Source organism: Babylonia areolata, chromosome 28 (genome assembly GCF_041734735.1).
Source record: "Babylonia areolata isolate BAREFJ2019XMU chromosome 28, ASM4173473v1, whole genome shotgun sequence".
Classification (NCBI taxonomy): Eukaryota; Metazoa; Mollusca; class Gastropoda; order Neogastropoda; family Buccinidae; genus Babylonia; species Babylonia areolata.
Window position 1 is genome coordinate 23428075 of NC_134903.1, and position 22445 is coordinate 23450519.

Consider the following 22445-nt stretch of genomic DNA (forward strand, 5'->3'; position numbering starts at 1 on the left):
TCCATGTTTATAATTTATGCCAGACATTAGTGACAGTATCAAAAAATGGTCAGAACAGGATGTCGAGATCTGTACAGACTATGTTGGAAAGAAGTTCTCGACATTAGATGGAGAGACAAGAGACACAAAAAGGGGAAGTACTGAATAATCAAAACTTAAAATGGGCAACAGGAACAAAGTGAATCCAAGCAGATGAACCATTACTTCCTAGTTGTGGCCATGTGTGTGTGTGTGTGTGTGTGTGTGTGTGTGTGTGTGTGAATTACTGGACAGAGCAGGAAGAGGAAGTACAGATATATAATTTTTTGAGCAAGTGCATGCATGTGTGTGGGCACTGTATGACTGAATATGTGGCCACATTTCATTTTCAGGAGAATGACCCCAGTATGAGACCAAAGAAAATGCCACCTAGATATCTAGATCTACTGTGCAGGCAGTGACCGAGTTCCCCAACACACGCCAGGTCGTTGCCCCCAGGTCGTTGACCCTAGACTTTAAACCAGAGTCCCCCATACATCCAATAACAAACTTTCCCCTCTAATGGCCCTGCACTAATTCAGGGATCCACCTCTTCAGTTTCAGTAGCTCAAGGAGGCGTCACTGTGTTCGGACAAATCCATATACGCTACACCACATCTGCCAAGCAGATGCCTGACCAGCAGCGTAACCCAACGCGCTTAATCAGGCCTTGAGAAAAAAAAAAAAAAAAAAAAAAAAGGTGAATAAATGATAGATAAGCTTACACAAATAAATAAATAAATAATAACTAATAACTATAATGTAAAAAAAAAAACAACAACAAAAAACCCCACAAAAAAACAAATAGATGTAAAACATGAAGACACACATTCACATATACACCCACACATGCATAACAGATATGCACCGAACATGCAGTTTCACAGATATGAAAGCACAGTCAAATACATATAAACGTACATGAGCTCCAACACACACACACACACCACACACATTACCCTGCACCTCCTCTACTCCCCTCCTCCACACACTCATTTCTAGTCTACGTATCACAGCTTCCACGGCACACACACACACACACACACACAGATGAACACTTACTTGTACAAGCGCAAACACATATGCCCATATCTCCACACACATATGTACAAAGATATATATACGTTCCAATATCCTGTTGCTCCCACAGTGTAGGCATGCATACACTCACATACCTCATCCTCTACCCCACCTCCCCCCGCACCCCCACCTCCCCCTCACACACACACACACACGCGCGCGCGCGCACGTGCACAGAACTCTACTGACACTTGTGTACACTTACACTCTCGTGCATGCACAAACGCACTCAAAAATACAGACCCACACATGCACGCAAACACACACATACACACACGCACAGAGGCTGCCACTGATTGGCCGCAAGAGGGATGGGAAAAGATCTCTGATGCCAAGAACGTGGCGTCTAGTGTGTTGCTCAGTCTATTGTATTTGGAAAAGCCCACAGAGACTGTTCCGTTTTGAAGAAATTTGCGCAATGTTGGTTTGGAAATGATGCCGATATTTGTTTGATTAGCAAAGCATCGTGCTCTACCTTTCATGTTAGACTTACGGCCACTCCCTCTCTCTGCTTTTATTTCTTTGAGGCGATCGATGGTGTGATGGCCTTGTACCTGTTCTTTTTGATATTCTTTGACTTTTCTGAGGATTTCCGAGTTTCCTAGATGTTGGCCGCTCGTTGGTGTTGCGTTACCAGCAAGTCTGTCAGCTCGCTCATTTCCCTTAACACCTGCATGTCCCAGGCAGTATGACCATGTGAGTTTTTTAATCTGAAAGTTGCGCATTGCCTTATGCCACTCTGGGCTTCCCATTCCGTTTTCAATTTTCTGTATGAGGTTCATTGAGTCGGTTAGAATAACGGCATGTTGGTTTCCGGGTGTATGGATGGACGACAGCCACTGGAGGGCATGTGTCACAGCTTCAACTTCCATCGTTAGGCTGGAGGTTGTGACTTTGTAGGCAGCATTCTCTTCCCTAACTGTTTTTCCATTTTGTTTCGCAGTGAATCCCCAACCGGATTGGTCTTTGGTGACTGAGCCATCTGTGTATATGATGATGTCCTCTTCTTTAGGGTACGTTCACACTAGGCTGTAACCACGATCTAACCAAATGGTTACATTGAGGGATGTAACTACCATGAGACAAACTCTAGATTTTCCATACAGATGTGTGAACGGAAAGCGTCTAACCACTGTCTAACTATTAGGCTCCGCCCCTTTTCCCGCGCGTTTTTTGACTGAGAGCAGCAGTTCTCGCTGGCTGGCTGGGTTTTGTTTTGTGCTGAAGTTAGACTGGTGGCATCTAACTACCGTTGTAACTTCGTTCTAACTTGAACAAGTTACAAGCCAAGTTACAGGGGTGCTGTGGCTGAGGTGTCATGTACAGACTGGGGTATACTTTTGTTTTCTGTGGTTCCCGTGGGTTTCCATGAGGTGGGGGGTCTTGAGGTTGTGCATCTCCACCAGCATCAGGTCAGCATCCTGTCGAAGTGTATTCCTAGGTAGCGTAGGCATTCAGTTTTCTCGATCTGAATCCCATCGAGTGACACAGAAGGTGGTGATTTGCTCGCGGTTCTGTTGTTGAGGGTGCACAGCAACGTTTGGGCTTTCGCTGGATTGATGGAACATCCTGTGTCTTTGCACCATTGAGCAATATTGTTTAGTTGTTTCTGGACGGCTTTAGTTCTTTCCTGAGCATCTTTCGAAGTTTTGAAGACCAGGCCATCATCCGCAAGAGTAAGCACCCGAGCTATTCCATTGTTGTTTAAGTCTGCAAGGCCCTTCGTGTAGACATTGTAGAGGACAGGAGAAAGTGGAGACCCTTGTGGCAGTCCCATGGATAGTTTAGAAGGTGCAGACATCCAATCTCCGAGGCATGGGACCTTCCTTCTTTCCTGAAGCGCTGCTGCTATCCATCTTGTCAGTGTCAAACTTACTCCATACCTTAGAGTAGCAGCTCCATGAGGTGCGCAAACTGGACCTTATTGTAGGCAACTTCAAGATCGATTGCTACTGCTAGTGTTTCTTCTTTTCTTTGAAATTCTTCATACACTCATCTCATCTATCCCTTGACCCGTGGGTGGGTCCCGTGGGTGGGTCGTTGGGGCACCATGGATGACTGCCTGGTCAGCTCGCGCCACCTGCCTCGGTCCTCAGCGGCCCTTTGAGTATATATTTCTTTTTCAACATATTTCTTTTTCTTCATACACCTCATATGCAAAAGCAGCTGCGTTTTCCCATTTGGACTTGCCTGTTCTGTAACCACCTTGATTTGAAGGGAGAATGTGCCTGTGTTCAAGATCCCTTGCAAGTTTCCTGGCTATCATGCGTTCCATGAGCTTTCCGGCAATGTTTTGCATGGTTAGGATCCGGTAGCCGCTTACCTGATGATGGTCCTTTCCTGGTTTTGGTATGGGTTTTAAGAAGCTGTGTGTCCAGTCCTCCAGCACATGTCCATTGTGGAAACTGTTTTGGTACAGATTGAAAAGGTTGCTTCTGTCTTCTTCCGATAGTTCCTTGATGTCCGAGTAGCGAACTTTGTCTGGGCCAGGAGCTGATTCTTTCTTGCATTTAGCTATTGCTTCGTTTAGATCATCTATTGTCAAGTCATCATCAGGTCCAGTCTGCATAAGGGTTTGGTTTAACTTCTCAACATACTTCTTTTTCTCATCTAAGTTTCTTTGATCGCTCTGTTGTATGAAACGTTTGAGCAGGGCGGATCCTTTTTCTTCGTTTGTCTTAAGCTTGGTTCCGTCAGTGTCTACCATGTCTGGGGTTGTTGTTGTGCACGTTTTCCCTTCCATGCGACGATAAAATTGCCAGAACTCTGTCAATGTTGAGTCATAACTGAGTGCCTCGCAAAACTGTTTCCACTTGTCATTTTTGGCCCCTTGAGCAATGATTTCAAACTGTTTAGTTTTTTCTTTCATTTTTGTTTCAATATCTTTGTCCGGAGATGGTTTTGTTCTTTCTTTTTGCCAAAGTTTGACAGCCGCATGTTTTTCTATCCAGGCTCTCTCTGTGTCGGTATTCCACCATGGGGGCTGAATAGTTTGCATCCTGTTCAGTGCCGTTCTTTTGTTTCTTCTGCGTCTTAATTTTTCGATGATGGTTGTCTCTTTGTTTTCATACTGAAATGGATCACGCGGTTTCATACAGGGTTTATCTGACAGTTTCTGTAGACTGAACACTACCGGGAGGTGGTCACTGCCTTGGTGTGGAAGCGTCTCTGCATTCATTTCTGCTCTGGAGATGTTAGAGCGATGTCAATCACACTGTCACTGTCCCCTTGTCTTGTTCCAAGGCGAGTTGGGGATGTGGTTGTTAATGGGCTAGGAAGAATTTCCCCTATCATTCCTTCAAGTGCGAGTCCTTGTGGGTTGGTGTTCCGCTGGTCCCATAGCTTCGATCTTGCATTGAGGTTTCCACAGATAATGACTCTTCTCCTCCTTCTTCTGCGTTCACTCGTATGCACACGAGTGGCCTTTTACGTGTATGACCGTTTTTACCCCGCCATGTAGGCAGCCATACTCCGTTTTCGGGGGTGCGCATGCTGGGTATGTTCTTGTTTCCATAACCCACCGAACGCTGACATGGATTACAGGATCTTTAACGTGCGTATTTGATCTTCTGCTTGCATATACACACGAAGGGGGTTCAGGCACTAGCAGGCCTGCACATATGTTGACCTGGGAGATCGTAAAAATCTCCACCCTTTACCCACCAGGCGCCGTCACCGTGATTCGAACCCGGGACCCTCAGATTGACAGTCCAACGCTTTAACCACTCGGCTATTGCGCCCGTCACAGATAATGACTGAGTCTCCAAGTTCGTTCTCTATTTCCTCTAAAAAGGCCCAATCCTCTTTTGTTGTGCAGGTTCCTGGGTGAACATAGGCATTGATGAGCACGATGCTTTTGTGAATTCTGTCAGGTTTTTCGAGACGCACCCCCACTAGTTCACATGAGTTGCTACACCATTTCTCTAGATTTATGGTGGAAACTTTGTTTTATAGGTTTTTGTTCAGTATGATTGCTACTCCTCTTCCGTCATTCCTTTGAAAGACTGTGAAATTCTCAAAATGTATTGGTCTGTCTGCACTTGTCCTGGTCTCTTGGAGACATAAAATGTCAAAATCCTATGCCAATTTCTCAATTGTTGAAATTCTCATTCTCGCGCTGGAACAATTCCAACTGCCGATTCTAAAGAATTTCTTTGACAGCCGCTCTGCTTTTGTCATTCTGCTACCTAAGCACAATCTTTTCCCACCTCTTTTGCCATGCCTGTTTTGGGGTTTTGGGGATCTGAATTTATGTCTCGTGCTATGCAGCTGATCCCCGAGGTGCACACGAGACAGGGTTTTGTTGGTATCCATAGAAGGGTGTTCTATGTGGTGAGGGAAAAAATTCTGTCGCCCTGACAGAGCCTCTTATCAGGGAAGGGCAATGGATGTCCATCTGTGTGGAGTCCATCAGCCTGGTGTCGCCCTAAGGCCAGACTGCATACAGTTAGTGACTGTTTAACCCAACAGCCATTCATCCCCTCTTGTGCTTTTCGGTCAACTGAATGAATTAAAATGGCCTTTCGGTTGGAGGCTTCAACTTATTAATCACATCAGTTCATCTCCCACCTCCCTCTTCACAAAAAAATATGACTGTTAAAGTCTAAACTGTGTCAAACTAGCACTGCTCATTCTGCTTAAGACAAGTTTTAAATTCTGTTATAATAAATATTTTATAACTGAATAAATGAAATCACTAACCAGTTACACAAGTCTGCAAAATGTTAACCACTTTTTTTTCCCAGTTGAGCATCATACACTTTGTCTACCACAGTATGAATCAGTTTGTCCAGATATAAGATAAAATTAGTATGCTAAGTGACTAAATCGGTTTGAACTGACAAAAAAAAAAAAAAAAAGGTGGCGAGGGAGGGAAGAGAGATGGGCACAATCCACCCCTAACTGCTATTCCTACCCATCACCACCCTGAACTATTTCTACCCATCACCACCCCAAAATTGAAATGCTACAGTCTAGTGAGTGTCTTCCTTCATTGTTTGTTATTGTCTGTAATCCTGCTTTCCTTCATTTTCATCATTGTCTACAACCCTGTCTTCCTTCATTGTTTGTCATTGTAAAACTGTTTTCATTCATTGTTTGTCACTGTAAACATGTCTTCCTTCACTGTAATCCTGTCTTCCTTCACTGTTTGTCACTGTAACCCTGTCTTCCTTCACTGTAATCCTGTCTTCCTTCACTGTTTGTCACTGTAACCCTGTCTTCCTTCACTGTAATCCTGTCTTCCTTCATTGTTTGTCACTGTAACCCTGTCTTCCTTCACTGTAATCCTGTCTTCCTTCATTGTCACTGTAACCCTGTCTTCCTTCACTGTAATCCTGTCTTCCTTCATTGTTTGTCACTGTAACCCTGTCTTCCTTCACTGTAATCCTGTCTTCCTTCATTGTTTGTCACTGTAACCCGGTCTTCCTTCATTGTCACTGTAACCCTGTCTTCCTTCAATGTTTGTCACTGTAACCCTGTCTTCCTTCATTGTTTTTCATTGTAATACTATGTTTTCCTTCATTGTTTGTCAATGTCTTTAACCCTGTCCTCCTTCACTGTAACCCTGTCTTCCTTCACTGTTTGTCACTGTAACCCTGTCTTCCTTCACTGTTTGTCACTGTAACCCTGTCTTCCTTCACTGTTTGTCACTTAACTCTGTCTTCCTTCACTGTTTGTCACTATAACCCTGTCTTCCTTCACTGTTTGTCACTGTAACCCTGTCTTCCTTCACTGTTTGTCACTGTAACCCTGTCTTCCTTAATCATTTGTCATTGTAATTTCATCAATATTTTGCGCCTTATAAATATTATTATTCATTTATCTATTATTTTTATTGACTTTTTTTCTCAAGGCCTGACTAAGCGCTGGGTTACGCTGCTGGTCAGGCATCTGCTTGGCAGATGTGGTGTTGCGTGTATGGATTTGACCGAACGCAGTGATGCCCTGAGCTACTGATATGTGGTTTCCCCTCTCTCCTCCAACAACCCTCCCCACTACAACCCTACCCCCCCACCCCCCGCCTCCCCGAGGGATGGCAGGGGGGGGGGAGGGAGGGGAGGGGAGTGGTGGGGTGTGTATGGTTCAGAAAAGGTCTTTCCCTGACCCCTGCAAAACAGGAACTTTTTTGCAACAGCCTTGACCGATGACTCGGGTGGAGGGGTCCTACTGCCGCACCTAGCATGAACTACACAACACACACCGGGAAATATCGTTCACGCCGCACACTCAAAACACACACACACGAACCAACAACATAGCAAAGAGGTGACAGACACCGTACGTCACTGCTCTCTCTGTGGGGTGTCTGGGGGTGGGGGCGGGTCTCAGTTTCCCTTCGTACTAGACAGACAGCACCGCCGAATTCTCTGTGCATGACAAACTACTCCCAGCCTCACTGCGGATCCAAATGCCCTCCTGCGAAGGAGAGAGCACTATGTTTCACTGGCTATCAGCAACCATATCAGGACCAGGACCAGGATCAGGATTTGGGGCGTTGTTTTATACAACTTAGCCATTTTTGGCTTTTTATGCCTGTTCAAATTTACTCCTTTACATTGTTGGTCAGGTCGTTGACTAGCTCAGTCATTTTATCGATCAAAGTCATATTTCGCTTTTGTCAATAACTCGTGTTTATCTATGAGGTTCTTAAAAGTATTTATACTAGGTGCACGTTTGATATTGTTTGTTAATTTGTTCCAATAATTTGTTACTCTGTTACTAAATGTAAACTTTCTGAGATTTGTTCTGGATTACTGTTTAAATATTTTGTCTGTACTGTTTCTTGTTGTGTCTACCTTTGGAGTACAAAAAAAAGCATGCTTTGTTTACATCGTCAAACCCATTTAATATTTTGTACGTCTGTATCAAGTCCCCTTAAGTGATGGTAGTTGCAAGTACTTTAATCTTTCTTGATATGAATAATCTTTTATGCTATAGACCAGCTTTGTTGCTCTTCTTTGAGCCCTTTCTATGGCTTGTGACTGCTTTATTTGCATTGGGTACCATACAGTGTTTCCATATTCTAGGATAGGTCTAACTAATGTTTTATATAACCGTAAGAAAGTAACCTTATCTATAAATGTAAATGCTCTTTCTTTTTTTTTTATTATTCCAATCATTCTGTTCGCTTTGTTTATACTGTTTGTTATATGTTTGTCAAATGATAATTTTTTGTCAAATGTGACACCTAAGTCTTTTTCCTCATCACATTTTGATACTTTTATTTCTTTGTCTCCGATTTTCATTTTGTATTCTTTCTCTGGGTTTGATTTCCCAATATGAAGTACTTTACATTTTTTAGCATTAAAATATAGATTCCATGTGTCTGACCATTTTACTAATGTTTCAATATCTTTTTGTAAATCCTGATAGAATTTTGGAGAGTTGTATAATTTTGTGTCATCTGCAAAAATTTTACATGTACTCTTTAGTTCACAAGGGAGATCATTTATGAATAAAGTAAATAGTACAGGTCCTAATATACTACCTTGTGGTATGCCACTTATAACATCAGCTTTACCGGAGAAGGAACTACCAATCCTAACCCTTTGAGTTCTTTTTGTTAGAAAGTCCCTTATCCACTCAAGTATGTTTCCTGTTATTCCATAAGATTCCAGTTTCTTTAGTAGTCTTTCATGTGGTACAGAGTCAAATGCTTTTTGGAAGTCTAAATATAACACATCTATGTTTTCTCCCTTATCTATCTCTTTTGTAAAGTCCTCCATCACTTCCAGAAGTTGAGTCACACATGACCTATTTTTGCAGAATCCATGCTGGCACTCAGCATACAATCATTATCAGTCATATGCCTAACAATAGCCTCTCTTATGAATGATTCTAATAATTTACATATGATACATGTTAAGCTCACTGGCCTGTAATTCCCTGGGTCTGTTCTTGTTCCTTTTTTGAAAATTGGTATAACTGTTGCTGTTTTCCAGTCTATGGGCACAGTCTTCTCCTCAACTGATTTGCTAAAGAGTATGTATAATGGGACTGCAATCTCTTCACTCATCTCCTTTAGTATTTTTGAAGGAATGGCATCAGGACCACAAGCTTTGTTTGGATTCAGAGTTTTAAGTTTCTTTTTTTATAGCTTCAACTGAAATATCTACACTATCCAAAATCTTACCATCTGACTTTGAAGCTGCACTTAGAGAAGGTACAGTACTTATATCTTCTTTTGTAAAAACACTAGAAAAAAATGAATTAAAAATATCTGCTTTTCCACTGTCTGTTTCTACTGTCTCCATCTTTAGTTATTAACGGACTCGCTCCTGTTTTCATTTTAGTTTTTGATTGTACATATCTCCAGAAAGCTTTAGGGTTGTCTCTACATTCATATGACAGTTTCTTTTCAAATTCTTTTTTGGCTTCCCTTATTTTTTTTATTACATACATTACGTGCCATGCAGCCTGTAACTTCCTCAAAAAGTATAAACTTGTACTATTACTACACTGGGTTGTATCGCGCTGGAGACCGCACTTTTGACTGAATCAATAATAATGTAAAATGGACGGACTGGTGAATGAAATTAAATAAACTGATTAAATCGGCTGTCCGATGGATTGACTGAAAAGAATGTTGTCGACAAAACATGTATTATTATCAAAATTTCTTGTTAAAACTGAAGAGGTCGGTAGCGTAAAAAATCTGAATATAAAGACAGATAATGGAACGGAAAAAGAAGGAAACTATACATTATTTCAATTTTACACACACACAAACTTTCAACTTATAAAATAGATCACACAATATATGATGAATACTGCAGTTTAAAAATTTTTTTTTTTAAATCACTGCCCTCGGGAGAGAATGTGGGTGGAGTGGCGACATGTTGCCCAGAGCCATACGCACTGTATGTGCATCCCTCTGGTCCTATCCACGATAAAATATAAACAGAAAATACAAATCAAATAAAAAATATGGAAGCACTGTCTGATGAAAATACATCCACATGTACACCACTATCCTGTAGCCTGTTGGAAGTTCTAAATTTATCATATATCAGTCACTTTTCGTCACAACGGATAATTTGCATCAGGTGCTCTACACAAGGAGTGTTTGTCATAGTGCATCACAACCTCCCCCCCATACGAACGGCGAAAGAGACGACGTTAACAGCGTTTCACCCCAATTACCACCATCAAAATATTGCAAGTGGAAGGCTCTTATACTGAAGAGGTGAATGTTGACAAAGAATACCACAAATCTGACGACGGAAGCTAAAGGTTGAGTCATTCAGACACCCACTGGACATCCGAGGGGTCTGTGTAGAGGAGAAGAGAGGACTGGCCGTACTGAGTGAGTTAAGCTAAGAGGCTGAATCTGTTATCAGTCGCTGACCTTGGCTAGTTCCTGATCCCAGACCTCCCCTGTGGGGGAAAGTACAGGAAAAGGCTTGGGTCTGGGGAGAAACTGGAAGGTCAGCTTCATTTGGCAAGAAGGCCAGGTCACAAACTGCACACTAATTGGTTTCAGCTGAGGGTGGAAAGCTGAGAGAGGGAGATACAAACTGAGACAGAGACTGGGGGGTGGGGGGGGAAGAAATAGAGGGGGGCGGGGAGAAGAAATAGAGGGTGACAAACTGGGAGGGAGACTGAGACTCATGGAGAGAGAGACAGAAAATGAGGGAGAGAGAAATAAATAATCAAGGGAGAGGGAAATAAAATGAGAGAGAGAGAAGAGTGATAATAATCACTGTCTGGTTCTGAGGTAGTTCACACTCACACATTTGTACAGTGCTGTCAGTCACACAAAAAGAGAAACAGAATGAGAAGTACTGATTGACACATACAGAAGAATGGAAGAATACAAAGTGCAGAGAAAGAAAAGAAACAGGAAATCCATTATGCCAAATGCAGCCAGACAGGCACACACAAAATCCACCACACACACAAAATGAAGAAACCCCCCCAAAAAACTCACTGCTATTAAACAGCACCAACATCCGTAGATAGTAGTACTCCTCCGACTCCAACTCCATCTTCTGGCACTTGCCGATGAATCCCCGGATCCCTTCCACAGCCTTCATGGTGGGCTGGTCGGGCAGAGGTCCACACTCTGTCTCTAGGGACCTGCGTTCACTTTTCACCGGCGTCACGCTGAAGCGAAAGTCGCTCTCCGCCATGAACAGCAGGAGGAGACGACTCCACGAGCTGAGCAGCAGGATGCGTTGATCCTGGAGGTCAAGGTCGTTTCTGAAGCAGGGCACGCTGGTGGCAAACTGCACCGTCTTCATCAACCAGTCTGACACGCGGGCTGAGATGTTGTACAAGTTCTCCTGCGCAAGCACCACCTGTGTGGAGGCGTTCAGACCCTCTGGAAATACTTCAGAATCAAAGTATGGCGAGTCGCAGTTCCTGTCCCTGCGGGGGGAGGAGGAATGAGAGGAGCATGAGGGGGAGGGCTGGGGGGGTGCCTTGCCCACCTGAAGCAGGTTCCTCAGCAGGGAGAACTCACTGGACTGACCCTGGTGGTCCTCAAATGGGGAGGGGGGGAGGGTGTGGTGGAAGGCGGATGACGATGTGACTGACGACGTGGATGATGGCCGTTTGCAGGACAGATCCATGGGCTCGCTCTGAACCTCCTCTGGTGGAGGGGAGAGCACTGGGGCCGATGCCGTGCCCAGCACGGGCAGTGATGACATCTGAGCACCCAGCATCCCTGACAACGACGGCGCACCCAAACCAGCTGGTAACGACGACGATGACGCCTCTGACGGCGACCGAGCAGGACATGGATGGTGGTGATCATTGTTCCACAGTGATGATGGTGACGGTGACGATGATGATTTCAGTAAATGGGCATACTCTTTTGGCACCTCACCCCTCAGCACAGACTGCAGCGTGGTCCCATTCTGCACGGACATGGTGGATTCCTGGCTGGCTGACCGCGGGGGGCACTCTGGGGTGGGGGTGCGGGAGGGGGTGTAGGGCGAGGGGCTGGTCTGGAAAGGGTAGCAGGTGAAGTGCGATGGAGACGAGGTGCTAAACATGTGGGCTGGGGGCACAGGTAGCTGGGACAGATTGCCGTTAATGGGGAAAACCATGGCAGCTGGCGGGCATCCAAACACGTGCTGAGGTTGGTACAGTACCTCCATTCAAGTCAAGCTCCCGTCAGGGGGTCTGAAATGTGAAGAAAAAAGACAATACTCTTGTTACCTATGTCCACTGTCAACTACTAGTAGCAGACATGATCGGGTCATTCAATACCTACTGAACAGACCACAAATGTAATTATATTCAACGACAAACTTATTCTGAAAAGTGGCCTCAGTCCAAGATTGTCTGCAGGTCAACAGTCAATGTGAAACACATTAAATGAACAGGGAGGCTCACCATCAACGAAAGATCATAACCATTTGAGGGAAAACTGAAAAAAAGAAGAAAAAAAGAAAAGAAAGGCTCTTAAGAAGGAACAAGCAAACAAAAGTATGCGACACACACCTCCGGAAACATAATGTATGGTCCAAGTATGGGAGAGTAAAAATGGTCATACACATTAAGACCCACCTAAACATGTGTGTGAACGTGGGAGTTGCAGCCCACAAATGCAGAAGAATATGAACATCGTGTCATACACCAGACAAATACAGCTGCATATATCTGGGACATGGCGTTTTCTGGACAACCTCAGTGTTCAAGTGGCTATGCTCCTCTGTGTGTGTGTGTGTGTGTGTGTGTGTGTGTGTGTGTGAATGCACATAAATGTTAAACTAAGATTACTTTCTTCTTACCAACACCAAGTACTCTGCAGTCAACTGCACAACACCCAGAGTCAACAACATCTACAGGATTATGACTAAGACATCAACTCAAAGAGTCTGACTGATAGTTGTGCTTTGTAAACAACACAAAAACAAAACAAAAAAACTAATCCTCAGGTATTTCATTATCTTCCACTGATGACTAAGTTAAGGAGAAGAAGGAGAAGGAGAAGAAGAAGGTTTAATATAAAATAAAATAAAAATGTTTAAACTGAACTCCAGAAATATATATTTTCATCCCTGACTCTTGAAGTACACATACCAGTGTAAACATATTACGAAGTCAAACATAAACCAATAAATTTTACAAATCAACAACAACCCCCCCCCCTCCCCACACACACACACACGCACACACAAATTCACTACCATTTACCTCCAACTTCCACTCCTTGTTATTCTTCTAAAGAAAAAACTCAAACTTGCCCACAAAATACGCACACACACAAAAAAACCCTTTATTTTTTTCCTCCACAATACTACACTGTCTCCCCGCGACGAGAAGATAATCCAGGCAAAGAGAGAGCATGCAGGTAAACACGTCCTTCCCCAACCAGTGGATCTCAGTGAATGAGCCGCCCGGTGACCCAGGCAAGTATTTTACGTCAGCACAGCACGTCGGCGTGTGGTGGTAAAAATAACCTTGGATCACCCGCAACCTCGCTCGCCGGAGAGTGCAAGGACCCGTCTCGGCAATCTTCGCCAACCCTCGGCTCCCCCCCGGAACCCACGAGCGCGAAAACGTTTATTGGCTGCTTGTCAGGTGGATGACCTCGCTCGCACGAGTGCATGTCGTTGACGTCACGTGGCGGCTGGAGTGGCGTGAGGAGGGAGGGTGCCGGTTGTTTGTAGCGACTTGCCACCCCCTTCCCCCTCACCCACCTCCCCCTTCGCATCCCCTTTACTCCTCCCTGTTCTCACAGGCCACGCCCACACACTGCGAACCGTTTCGGGCTGATCACGTTGGGGGGGCGGGGGGAAAGGGGGGAAGAAGAAGTCTGTCGCATGCGCGCGAACCAACACAGACAGTGGATTCGCACGTTTTTCCTCTCATGTGGCCCGACCAGAGTCTAGAACCACTCCCCCTGTTGCTCGATCCGTCTGCTTGCTGCCCGAATTTTCGTCAGCGCTAGTTGTTCAAACCAGGGGCAAAGAACGTGCGCGTCTCTCAAATCATGGTCACACAAAGGTCACCCTTGTGTTTCGACAGGGAAGAAAAAAGAAAAAAGAAAAAAAAGAACAGCTTGAATCAATTCTTTTTTTCTTATAAACCATGTTGAATGAGGATTTTGTTGGCCCTTCTTTTCGTCCTTTTCTTTGAGGGAGAGGCGTTCTATTTTTAATCAGTAGCAAAAATCGGTCAATATTGCTACTGCGTCGATATTCAAAGTACTTTTTTAAAATAATAAGAAAAAAAAGACACACACGCATGCAATTTGCGCGTTTGAATTTCGATGTGTACATAAAAATTCCTCTTGGAATCAACTGAAATAAATTTAGAAACAGAAGGACTTATATTACTTGCAGGTTTGAAAGAATATCAATGACCCCCCTCCCCTGTCTTTTCCTGACCGACATTTTTTTTTGTACAGAGATGAGTCACCTCCCCCTCACCCCCTCTCTCACCCACACTTTACTCTTTTTTCTCGTGCGTGTGTGTGTGTGTGTGTGTGTGTGTGTGTGTGTGTGTGTGGGTGGTGGTGGTGGTGGTGGGGGTTGTAAATAACAAACACCAAGTAATCATACCATTTTTTTTTTTACATCCATACATTTCAACTAAGTGGTGGCGATTATCTTAAAAGACTTGAAACGAATGATTAAAATTTTCCCAGCTTCAAAATACCTTGAGAGGATTGAATGGTGCATAAATAGATACTTCCTACCAGCTTCAAAATGTCATGAGAGGATTGAATGATATAAACAGACGCTTACTGGTCAGTTTCTGGGAACGAGTAAGAAATGGGGGGAAAAAATAACCAGTCACCTGAACAAAACTGATGTTAAAACAAGAGGCTCCCTGTTTAAACTAAGCAGCTGGTATCCCACATAATGACCATGTATTGACCATGTGGCTGTGGTACGTGTACCAGCTGAAAGCCATTCTAGTAAAGCCATTCATTCATTCATTCATTGCCCATCGCTCCCGGTGGAGCATAGGCCATCAACGACCCCTCGCCATCGCACTCCGTTCTGGGCTGTTCTGGCCATTCCAGTCCAGTTGGTCCCTTGCTGCTTCAGCTCTGCCTCGGTGTCTCGCCTCCAACTGTTGCGAGGCCGGCCTCTTTTCCTCTTTCCCTGCGGGTTCCAGGTCAGGGCTTGGCGTGTGATGCTGGACGCTGGCTTCCTGGGGGTGTCCGATCCAGCCCCACTTCCTCTGCAGTATCTGCTTGACCACTGGTTCCTGTCCTGCTTGCTCCCACAGATCTTCGTTTCGGATCTTCTCCTGCCATCGGATTTTGTAGATGCGCCTCAGACAGGTGTTGAAGAATGTCTGAATCTTCTTCTGCATCGTCTGTGTTGTCCGCCATGTCTCGCATCCATAGAACAGAATTGACTTCACATTGGAGTTGAAAATGCGCAGTTTGGTCTTCATACTGATTGCTCCAGATGCCCAGATGTTCTTGAGCATGATGAAAGCTGTTCTTGCCTTGCCGATTCTGGCTGTGACGTCTCGGTCCGTGCCTCCCTGTCGGTCAACCACGTTTCCCAAGTAGACGAAAGATTCCGCCTCCCTGATGGGCTCTCCACTGACTGTGACTGGTGTGTTGGTAGTGGTGTTGAACTTCATCAGCTCGGTCTTCTTCTTCTTAATCTTGAGCCCTGTCCTGGCTGACGTGGTCTCCAGGCGAGTGGTCTTGTCCTGCATCTGGCTGTGGTTGTGTGACAGGAGCGCCAGGTCGTCAGCGAAGTCGAGGTCGTCCAGCTGTGTCCAGAGTGTCCACTGTATACCGTTGTTCCTGCCTGTTGTAGTGGTCTTCATGATCCAGTCGATGACCAGGAGGAAGAGGAACGGTGACAGCAGGCACCCCTGACGAACTCCGGTCTTCACCTCGAAACTTTCGGACAGCTGGCCTGCATGGGCAATCCTGCAACTCATGTCCTGGTAGGTGCACTGGATGAGGGAGATGATGACCTCTGGGACTCTGTAGTGCCTCGGCAGCTTCCACAGCGTCTCTCTGTCCACACTGTCGAAGGCCTTCTCATAATCTATGAAGTTGATGTAGAGGGGGGAGTTCCACTCCAGCGACTCCAGTAAAGCCATAAGGTAGACAATAACACACACACACGTTTGGATTACATTTCTTATACATGTGTGAAATCAGAGAACAATCTATTACAACAATATTGGATCATGACACCCTGATCACTGGTGAACATTGGATCAGAAGTTCAACGGCCAACCACTCCAACTTCAAAGCACAGTTCAGAATATACTATCTACAGTACTACACATAGAGCAGAATGTCTTTCCCTGAACAAATCTCTCTCGTGTTCAACTGACAACCGCAAGCAGCAGCTGTTAACTGTGTGGGCGAAAAGACAGGACAGGGAACAGACCCTAAGAAAAGACATGTGTAGGTACTAGTACACTGAGTCACCTCTAAACAGACCGTGTGTAGGTACTAGTACATTGAATCAGCTCTAAACAGACGTGTGCAGGTACTAGTACATTGAATCAGCTCTAAACAGACGTGTGCAGGTACTAGTACATTGAATCAGCTCTAAACAGACCGTGTGTAGGCACTAGTACATTGAATCAGCTCTAAACAGACCGTGTGTAGGCACTAGTACATTGAATCAGCTCTAAACAGACATGTGTAGGTACTAGTACATTGAGTCAGCTCTAAACAGACGTGTGTAGGTACTAGTACATTGAGTCAGCTCTAAACAGACGTGTGCAGGTACTAGTACATTGAATCAGCTCTAAAGAGACCGTGTGCAGGTACAAGTACATTGAATCAGCTCTAAACAGACGTGTGTAGGTACTAGTACATTGAATCAGCTCTAAACAGACCGTGTGTAGGTACTAGTACACTGGATCAGCTCTAAACAGACCGTGTGTAGGTACTAGTACATTGAATCAGCTCTAAACAGACGTGTGTAGGCACTAGTATATTGAATCAGCTCTGAACAGACGTGTGTAGGTACTAGTACATTGAATCAACTCTAAACAGACGTGTGTAGGTACTAGTACATTGAATCAACTCCAAAAAGACCGTGTGTAGTTACCAGTACATTGTATCACCTCTAAACAGACGTGTGTTCAATACTTTACACCCGGATCCAACGGGTCAATGAAAAGGACACAAGGAAAACCCCAGCCACGAGTTCCTCCCTATGGTGACACACGTGTCAGAAGTGGAAAATTATGAAAGACGATAAACAAAAAATTTAGAATGGAAAATACGCAGGAACTTCATCAGCTAAGCCTATTCCACCATCTAGAATGTGCCACAAGTGTCATAACTGAAAAGTATAATTGTTCTATCCAGTATAAATATGCGTGCATACTGATTCAGGAGTTCCATTTTCTTGATACCCAACACTATTCAATGTGTTAATGTTAAAGGAGGTTTAACTGACAGATGCTTTGAAAACAGCAAATTTCAGTGCTTGTTTTTATTTGAAGGATGAAAATAGTCACAGTACGCAAGACAAAAAAACAAAAAACAAAACAAAAAACAAACAAACAAAACAAAACAACAACAACAACAAAACCCTCAAAGATATAGTCAGAAACATCCCAGTGATCAGTCAACAGATAGTCAATAGTCTGCTTCTCAAGATTCTGCATATCACTTGCGTTTAACAATATTATTCAAACATTAAAAAAAAATATAAGTTGAAATTAAACACTCTCTTTAAAAACAACAACAACAACAACACACACACACACACACACACACACACCGGCAGTGACCCTACGTCATAACCGTCCCCAACTTTTGACACGAGAAGTTCCCCACACCTCCTCAAAGTCTCCGCTTTCGCCTCGTGCGTGTGAACTTGGCACAAGCATTCCTACACGTAGGCCACTGGCCACGTCACTGATGACCCTGACCTTTGAACCTGACAATTGCCTGTGACTGAACCCTTCATTACTGAGGTTTGGGCCATTAATCTAAAAATACATGGATAGCTCACTTACCAGGAAAGCTGAAGCCAACTCGACGCCATATCTCGTATCCAGCCGACAGTCGGTTTACAAGTTGTCTGCTAACTGGTGGTAGTTTCTGAACAACTGTGTATCTTCAATGAAATGTTATGCTTGCCCCCACGACATGCCAAATGTTGTGCCTTGATTGAAATCTGCCAATGGTTTATCTACCAACGTTCTTACAGCCGAGGAAAACAGTGCAGTGATACGTGGCGCAAATTTGCGGTGGAGGCACACACAGGAATGTCAACTTAACAAACACCGCGACAAGTGAAAGCTTGCCCTGGAGCGATCTGAGCGCTCGGCTACACATATGAAGTCACCGCTTTGCGCTATACTGACACGAGAAGCAAAATGGCTGATTGAACACTTCTGCTGGCTTCAGCTAGCGAAGGGGTTCAAAGAAGGCATGCGCTATCCATGTATTTTTAGAACAGTGGGTTTGGGCCCACCATGGCTGGAGCCAGACTATCAGTTGTGACCACACTGGTGACAAAACCAAAAACAGCCCTTATTAGTATGGGCTCCTTGACAAAACTACCGAACAGGAAAATACATTGTGTATCTTCTTCTTCCTCCTCCTCTTTCTCGCTGTCTCAAGACTGTAGGGGCACCACTGATGACCTGCCGGGGCCAGTTGCATTGCTCGGACGGAAGAGCCTAGTATGGTCGTAACCCGCTACTAACTGTGTGTAGTATGGAACTGACCAATGGCGTAGTTCGGTCAACGCTGGCATTTAGTCACGTGTAACTGCTGAGTCAGATGAGGTGGAGCAGTGGGCGCATCTTGAGGATGGAGTGGACGATTGTGGAGGACCTGCTGTTCGTTCAGGAGGACGGGGTGGTGCTGGTCTACGACATGTTTCTGGCCTTCAAGAGGACCTTCAGCATGGGACAGGTAAGAGTGAGGGGGAAGGGGCAGTGGGGGACGGGGGGTCAGGTGTGTATGTATGAGAGAGAGGGGTGGGGGTGGGGTTGAGGGGGGTCGAGTGAAGGCAAACTCACATGCACGCACGCACTAACACCCGTTTGCTCACACACATGCACACGCACACACACACACACACTCACTCATACACACACTCACTAACACACACACACTCACACCTGTATACAGAACGTGTCAAGATGGGTGACGTGTACAGACTGTGGAAACTATACGTCTGCCAGCAGATCCCCTATGTTGTTTTTTCTTTGTTTTTTGTTGCCCCACCAGTTACATTACTCTCACTTTTTTTTTCTTTTTTTTTTTTCTCAAGGCCTGACTAAGCGCGTTGGGTTACGCTGCTAGTCAGGTATCTGCTTGGCAGATGTGGTGTAGCGTATATGGATTTGACCGAACGCAGTGACGCCTCCTTGAGCTACTGATACGGATACTGATATGGATGTCACAAAGTTAGAACCAAGCAATGCAACTGGCACCAACTGGCAACTACTTTTTGCATGGAGTGGTAAATGAACAAATCATGAACAACCCACATGCCATGCTTCTAATAAGACCACACAGATCACACACACAGACAGGAAGGCACAATTCATATGGAGAGGTAAATAAACAAATTGATGTAAATTCTCCCTCCCTGCATATTACACAGGCTTGCAGGACAGTACTTGTATACTTGAGTGAATTTTACAAGATATGATTGTTATTTTCAATGATAGTAGATAAGCACATTATGTAGTTTGTTTACTGATATCCAATCTCCACTCTATGTAGGGTCTGTACAACATGATAGTTCACGACAAACCTCAAAGTATACAACTGAAAAGCACATACCCATCCACACCCACCCCCCTTACCTCACCACACATACTAAAATTACACCAGCTGTTACAGAATGCATGACAAAAAAACACGCTATGGAAAAAACAAATACAAGAAAGTATCGAAGTATCAAATGAACTCCACACAAGTGATGGATACACTGACAGAGACGGAGGCAGAGTGAGAGACTTTTACTTAGAAAATATAACCAAAATGCTATGACAAGTCAGTCAAAGCGACTGTCAATTAATCACAACCTCAACACAACACACACATAAAATCTCAATCATCACGCACAAACAAACACATTCCAGGGTTGAGATTAACAACACATTTGCTTCTCCTGGGCTGTGAATAAACAGATCTATAAATCAAGATGTTTGTGCACATCAGTTGGGGGGTGGGGATGGGGGTGGGGGTTGCGGGGGGGCGGGGGGAGCGGCCAGACGAACATAAACCCGGCCAAATGTCTAATGGGATAAACAACTCATCCACACAAAAAGAAACAGGTTGAACTTTATGGAGTTTTGTTTGTTTATAGGTATGTCTTAATTCCATCATGCCACAAGGCTCAGAGCCTTCCGAAGACACAAGTTAAAAATATAAACATACAAACAACAACCGAGTTTTGTTGAGTTCCGCTACGCGAAAGAAGATAAATGTAACTCAGATATATATATATATATATATATATATATATATGCAAAGACAGGTCATCTGGTACGTGATAGGAGTGTAAGCTCAATGCCCTATTAACAGCCGCTTTTGAGGTCAAGCTGCTCCTTTTGCTTAGGGCCCGTGCAGTGTTCTCCAATCCTGGCCTTATCGACCAATGACTGACTGGTGTGCGTACTTATATTTTGCGCCTATCCTCCGTCAGGGACCAAGCTCTAAGCGCTTCCCATCAAGAAGGAATCTGATTTTTTGTGAAACAAAGCTTTGAACTGCAAGTGGTGCGTGGGCAGGTCCTCACGAGCTGTGGGAAACTGGAGGTGAACTGGTGTGGTAGTGGGGAAATAAAGGGGGGGCGGGGGGGGGGGGGGGGGGGGTGTGACACAAGGGGTTGGGGGGCGAGGACTGAGATGGAAGGTCAGATTTCACAAGTCTATCTTTGTGTTGAAAACGGCCAGACATTGAGACAGAAACTGAGAAAGGGAGGTGGGGAGGGAGTGAAGAAGCGGGTGGTGGTGGTGAAAGGTAGAGTTTCCACGCAAGGGTCTAGAGGACGGATTGTTCTCGACACGCTCTGTCGGTGTTCAGTACAAAAGAGGAGTGGACCCCGAGTGGAAACAGCTGAGTCTAAATTTAGCATCACTGCCTGTGGGCGAGGATCACTGACGTGTTTGAGCCTGTACGGTAAAACTGTCCGGAACGGGAGTGAAGGGGTAAGGCTGGTGGGAGGTTCTGAGTGGGGGGTAGGGAGGCGGAGGGTGTAGATTGGGGGAGGGGGTAATGGGGACAGGGGTAAAGGAAAGGAAGGGGGAGGGGGAAAGAGGTGGGAACGACAATTATTATCTCGAACAGGATAGAGATAACGCGCTTCTTTTTTCGGTCTGTTTGACCGTGTACCGTGTGAAACAACGGGGGTTAGGGGTTGGGGGGGCGGGGGTGGGTGGTGGGTGGAGGGGGATGGAAGGGAGGGAGAGAGAGAGTGAGAGAAACAGAGAGAGAGAGGAGGTTGGGGGCGGAATGGTGCAAATGATTTTTGTTCTCAGTCAGCACTCGTACAAATTTCTTCAGAAATGTACCGACATTTTCTTCTCTCCATTATCATCGACTTTATTCCAATAAATAATAGCAGCAGTGTTGACAATGCCAGATATTGCCGAGCGCGCGCATATCCGCACGCGCGCAAACCGCGTGCACGCGTGCTGCCGGTGGATGTCTATGCAAGTTCGCAGTGCAATGCGGGAGCGGGATGGGGAGAGAAGAGGGGATTAGCAAGGTTTGACTTTAAACAGAACAGAGGTTAAAACTAAACACCACACACAAAAGCACGTACCGTTAAAATAAATAAATAAATAAATAAACACCACGCAATATATCATTAAAAAATAAACACCACGCAAAAAATAAACACCACGCAATACATTATATTTCCCACAGTGGTCATGATTCATAATGAAGTGCTGACTGCAGGTCGAGGGAGCGGCGTTGATTGCGATGACGGGGTCAGACAGCAGACGAGAGACAAATCATGTTGCTATTTTTACACATCCCCCCCCCCCCCACCCCCTAACCGAGTTGATGTCATCTTCCTTTCGACAACACCCGATTCTCAAGCTCTATCCCACCCAAACCTGCACCCAGGTTATTATCACTCTTGTTGTTGTTGTTGCGGTTCCCAACGATTTGACAATGGGATGGGCGACGATTTTTGTAACTTGACAACCTGTTTGAAAACCGAACTTCGACGTCATACGTTATTTCACATACATCATAGTACGACTCCTCCCTTCCCCATACCCTCTGCTTGTTCTTTTCTTTCCTTTCTTTTTATTTCCCTCTCTTTTTCTCTCGAGTTAGTTTTTATTTAAAGAGTTTCTTTGGTCAATCCCATCCTGTTCGTGTTTGTATTGTGTGTGTGTGTGTGTGTGTGTGTGTGTGTGCGTGCGTGCATGCGTGCGTGCGTGCGTGTGAGCACGCGGGTGTT

General features: G+C 44.8%; 1 protein-coding gene across 4 annotated transcripts in view; it reads right to left on the reverse strand.

Annotated features, from left to right (window-relative positions):
- The window catches only part of LOC143302069 (nuclear receptor subfamily 2 group F member 1-B-like), a 34848-nt gene that overhangs the window by 5245 nt on the left and 7158 nt on the right, over window positions 1–22445 (reverse strand). For 2 of the 4 annotated variants that reach the window (XM_076616576.1, XM_076616575.1), the window contains exon 2: window positions 11030–12228. In XM_076616576.1, the coding sequence (XP_076472691.1) occupies window positions 11030–12203 (1174 nt within the window). In that variant the 5' untranslated portion in view covers window positions 12204–12228. Of the gene's footprint in view, window positions 1–11029; window positions 12229–13245; window positions 13684–18018; window positions 18155–22445 lie in introns of those variants that run through there. The other 2 variants (XM_076616577.1, XM_076616574.1) reach the window with 2 other exon arrangements.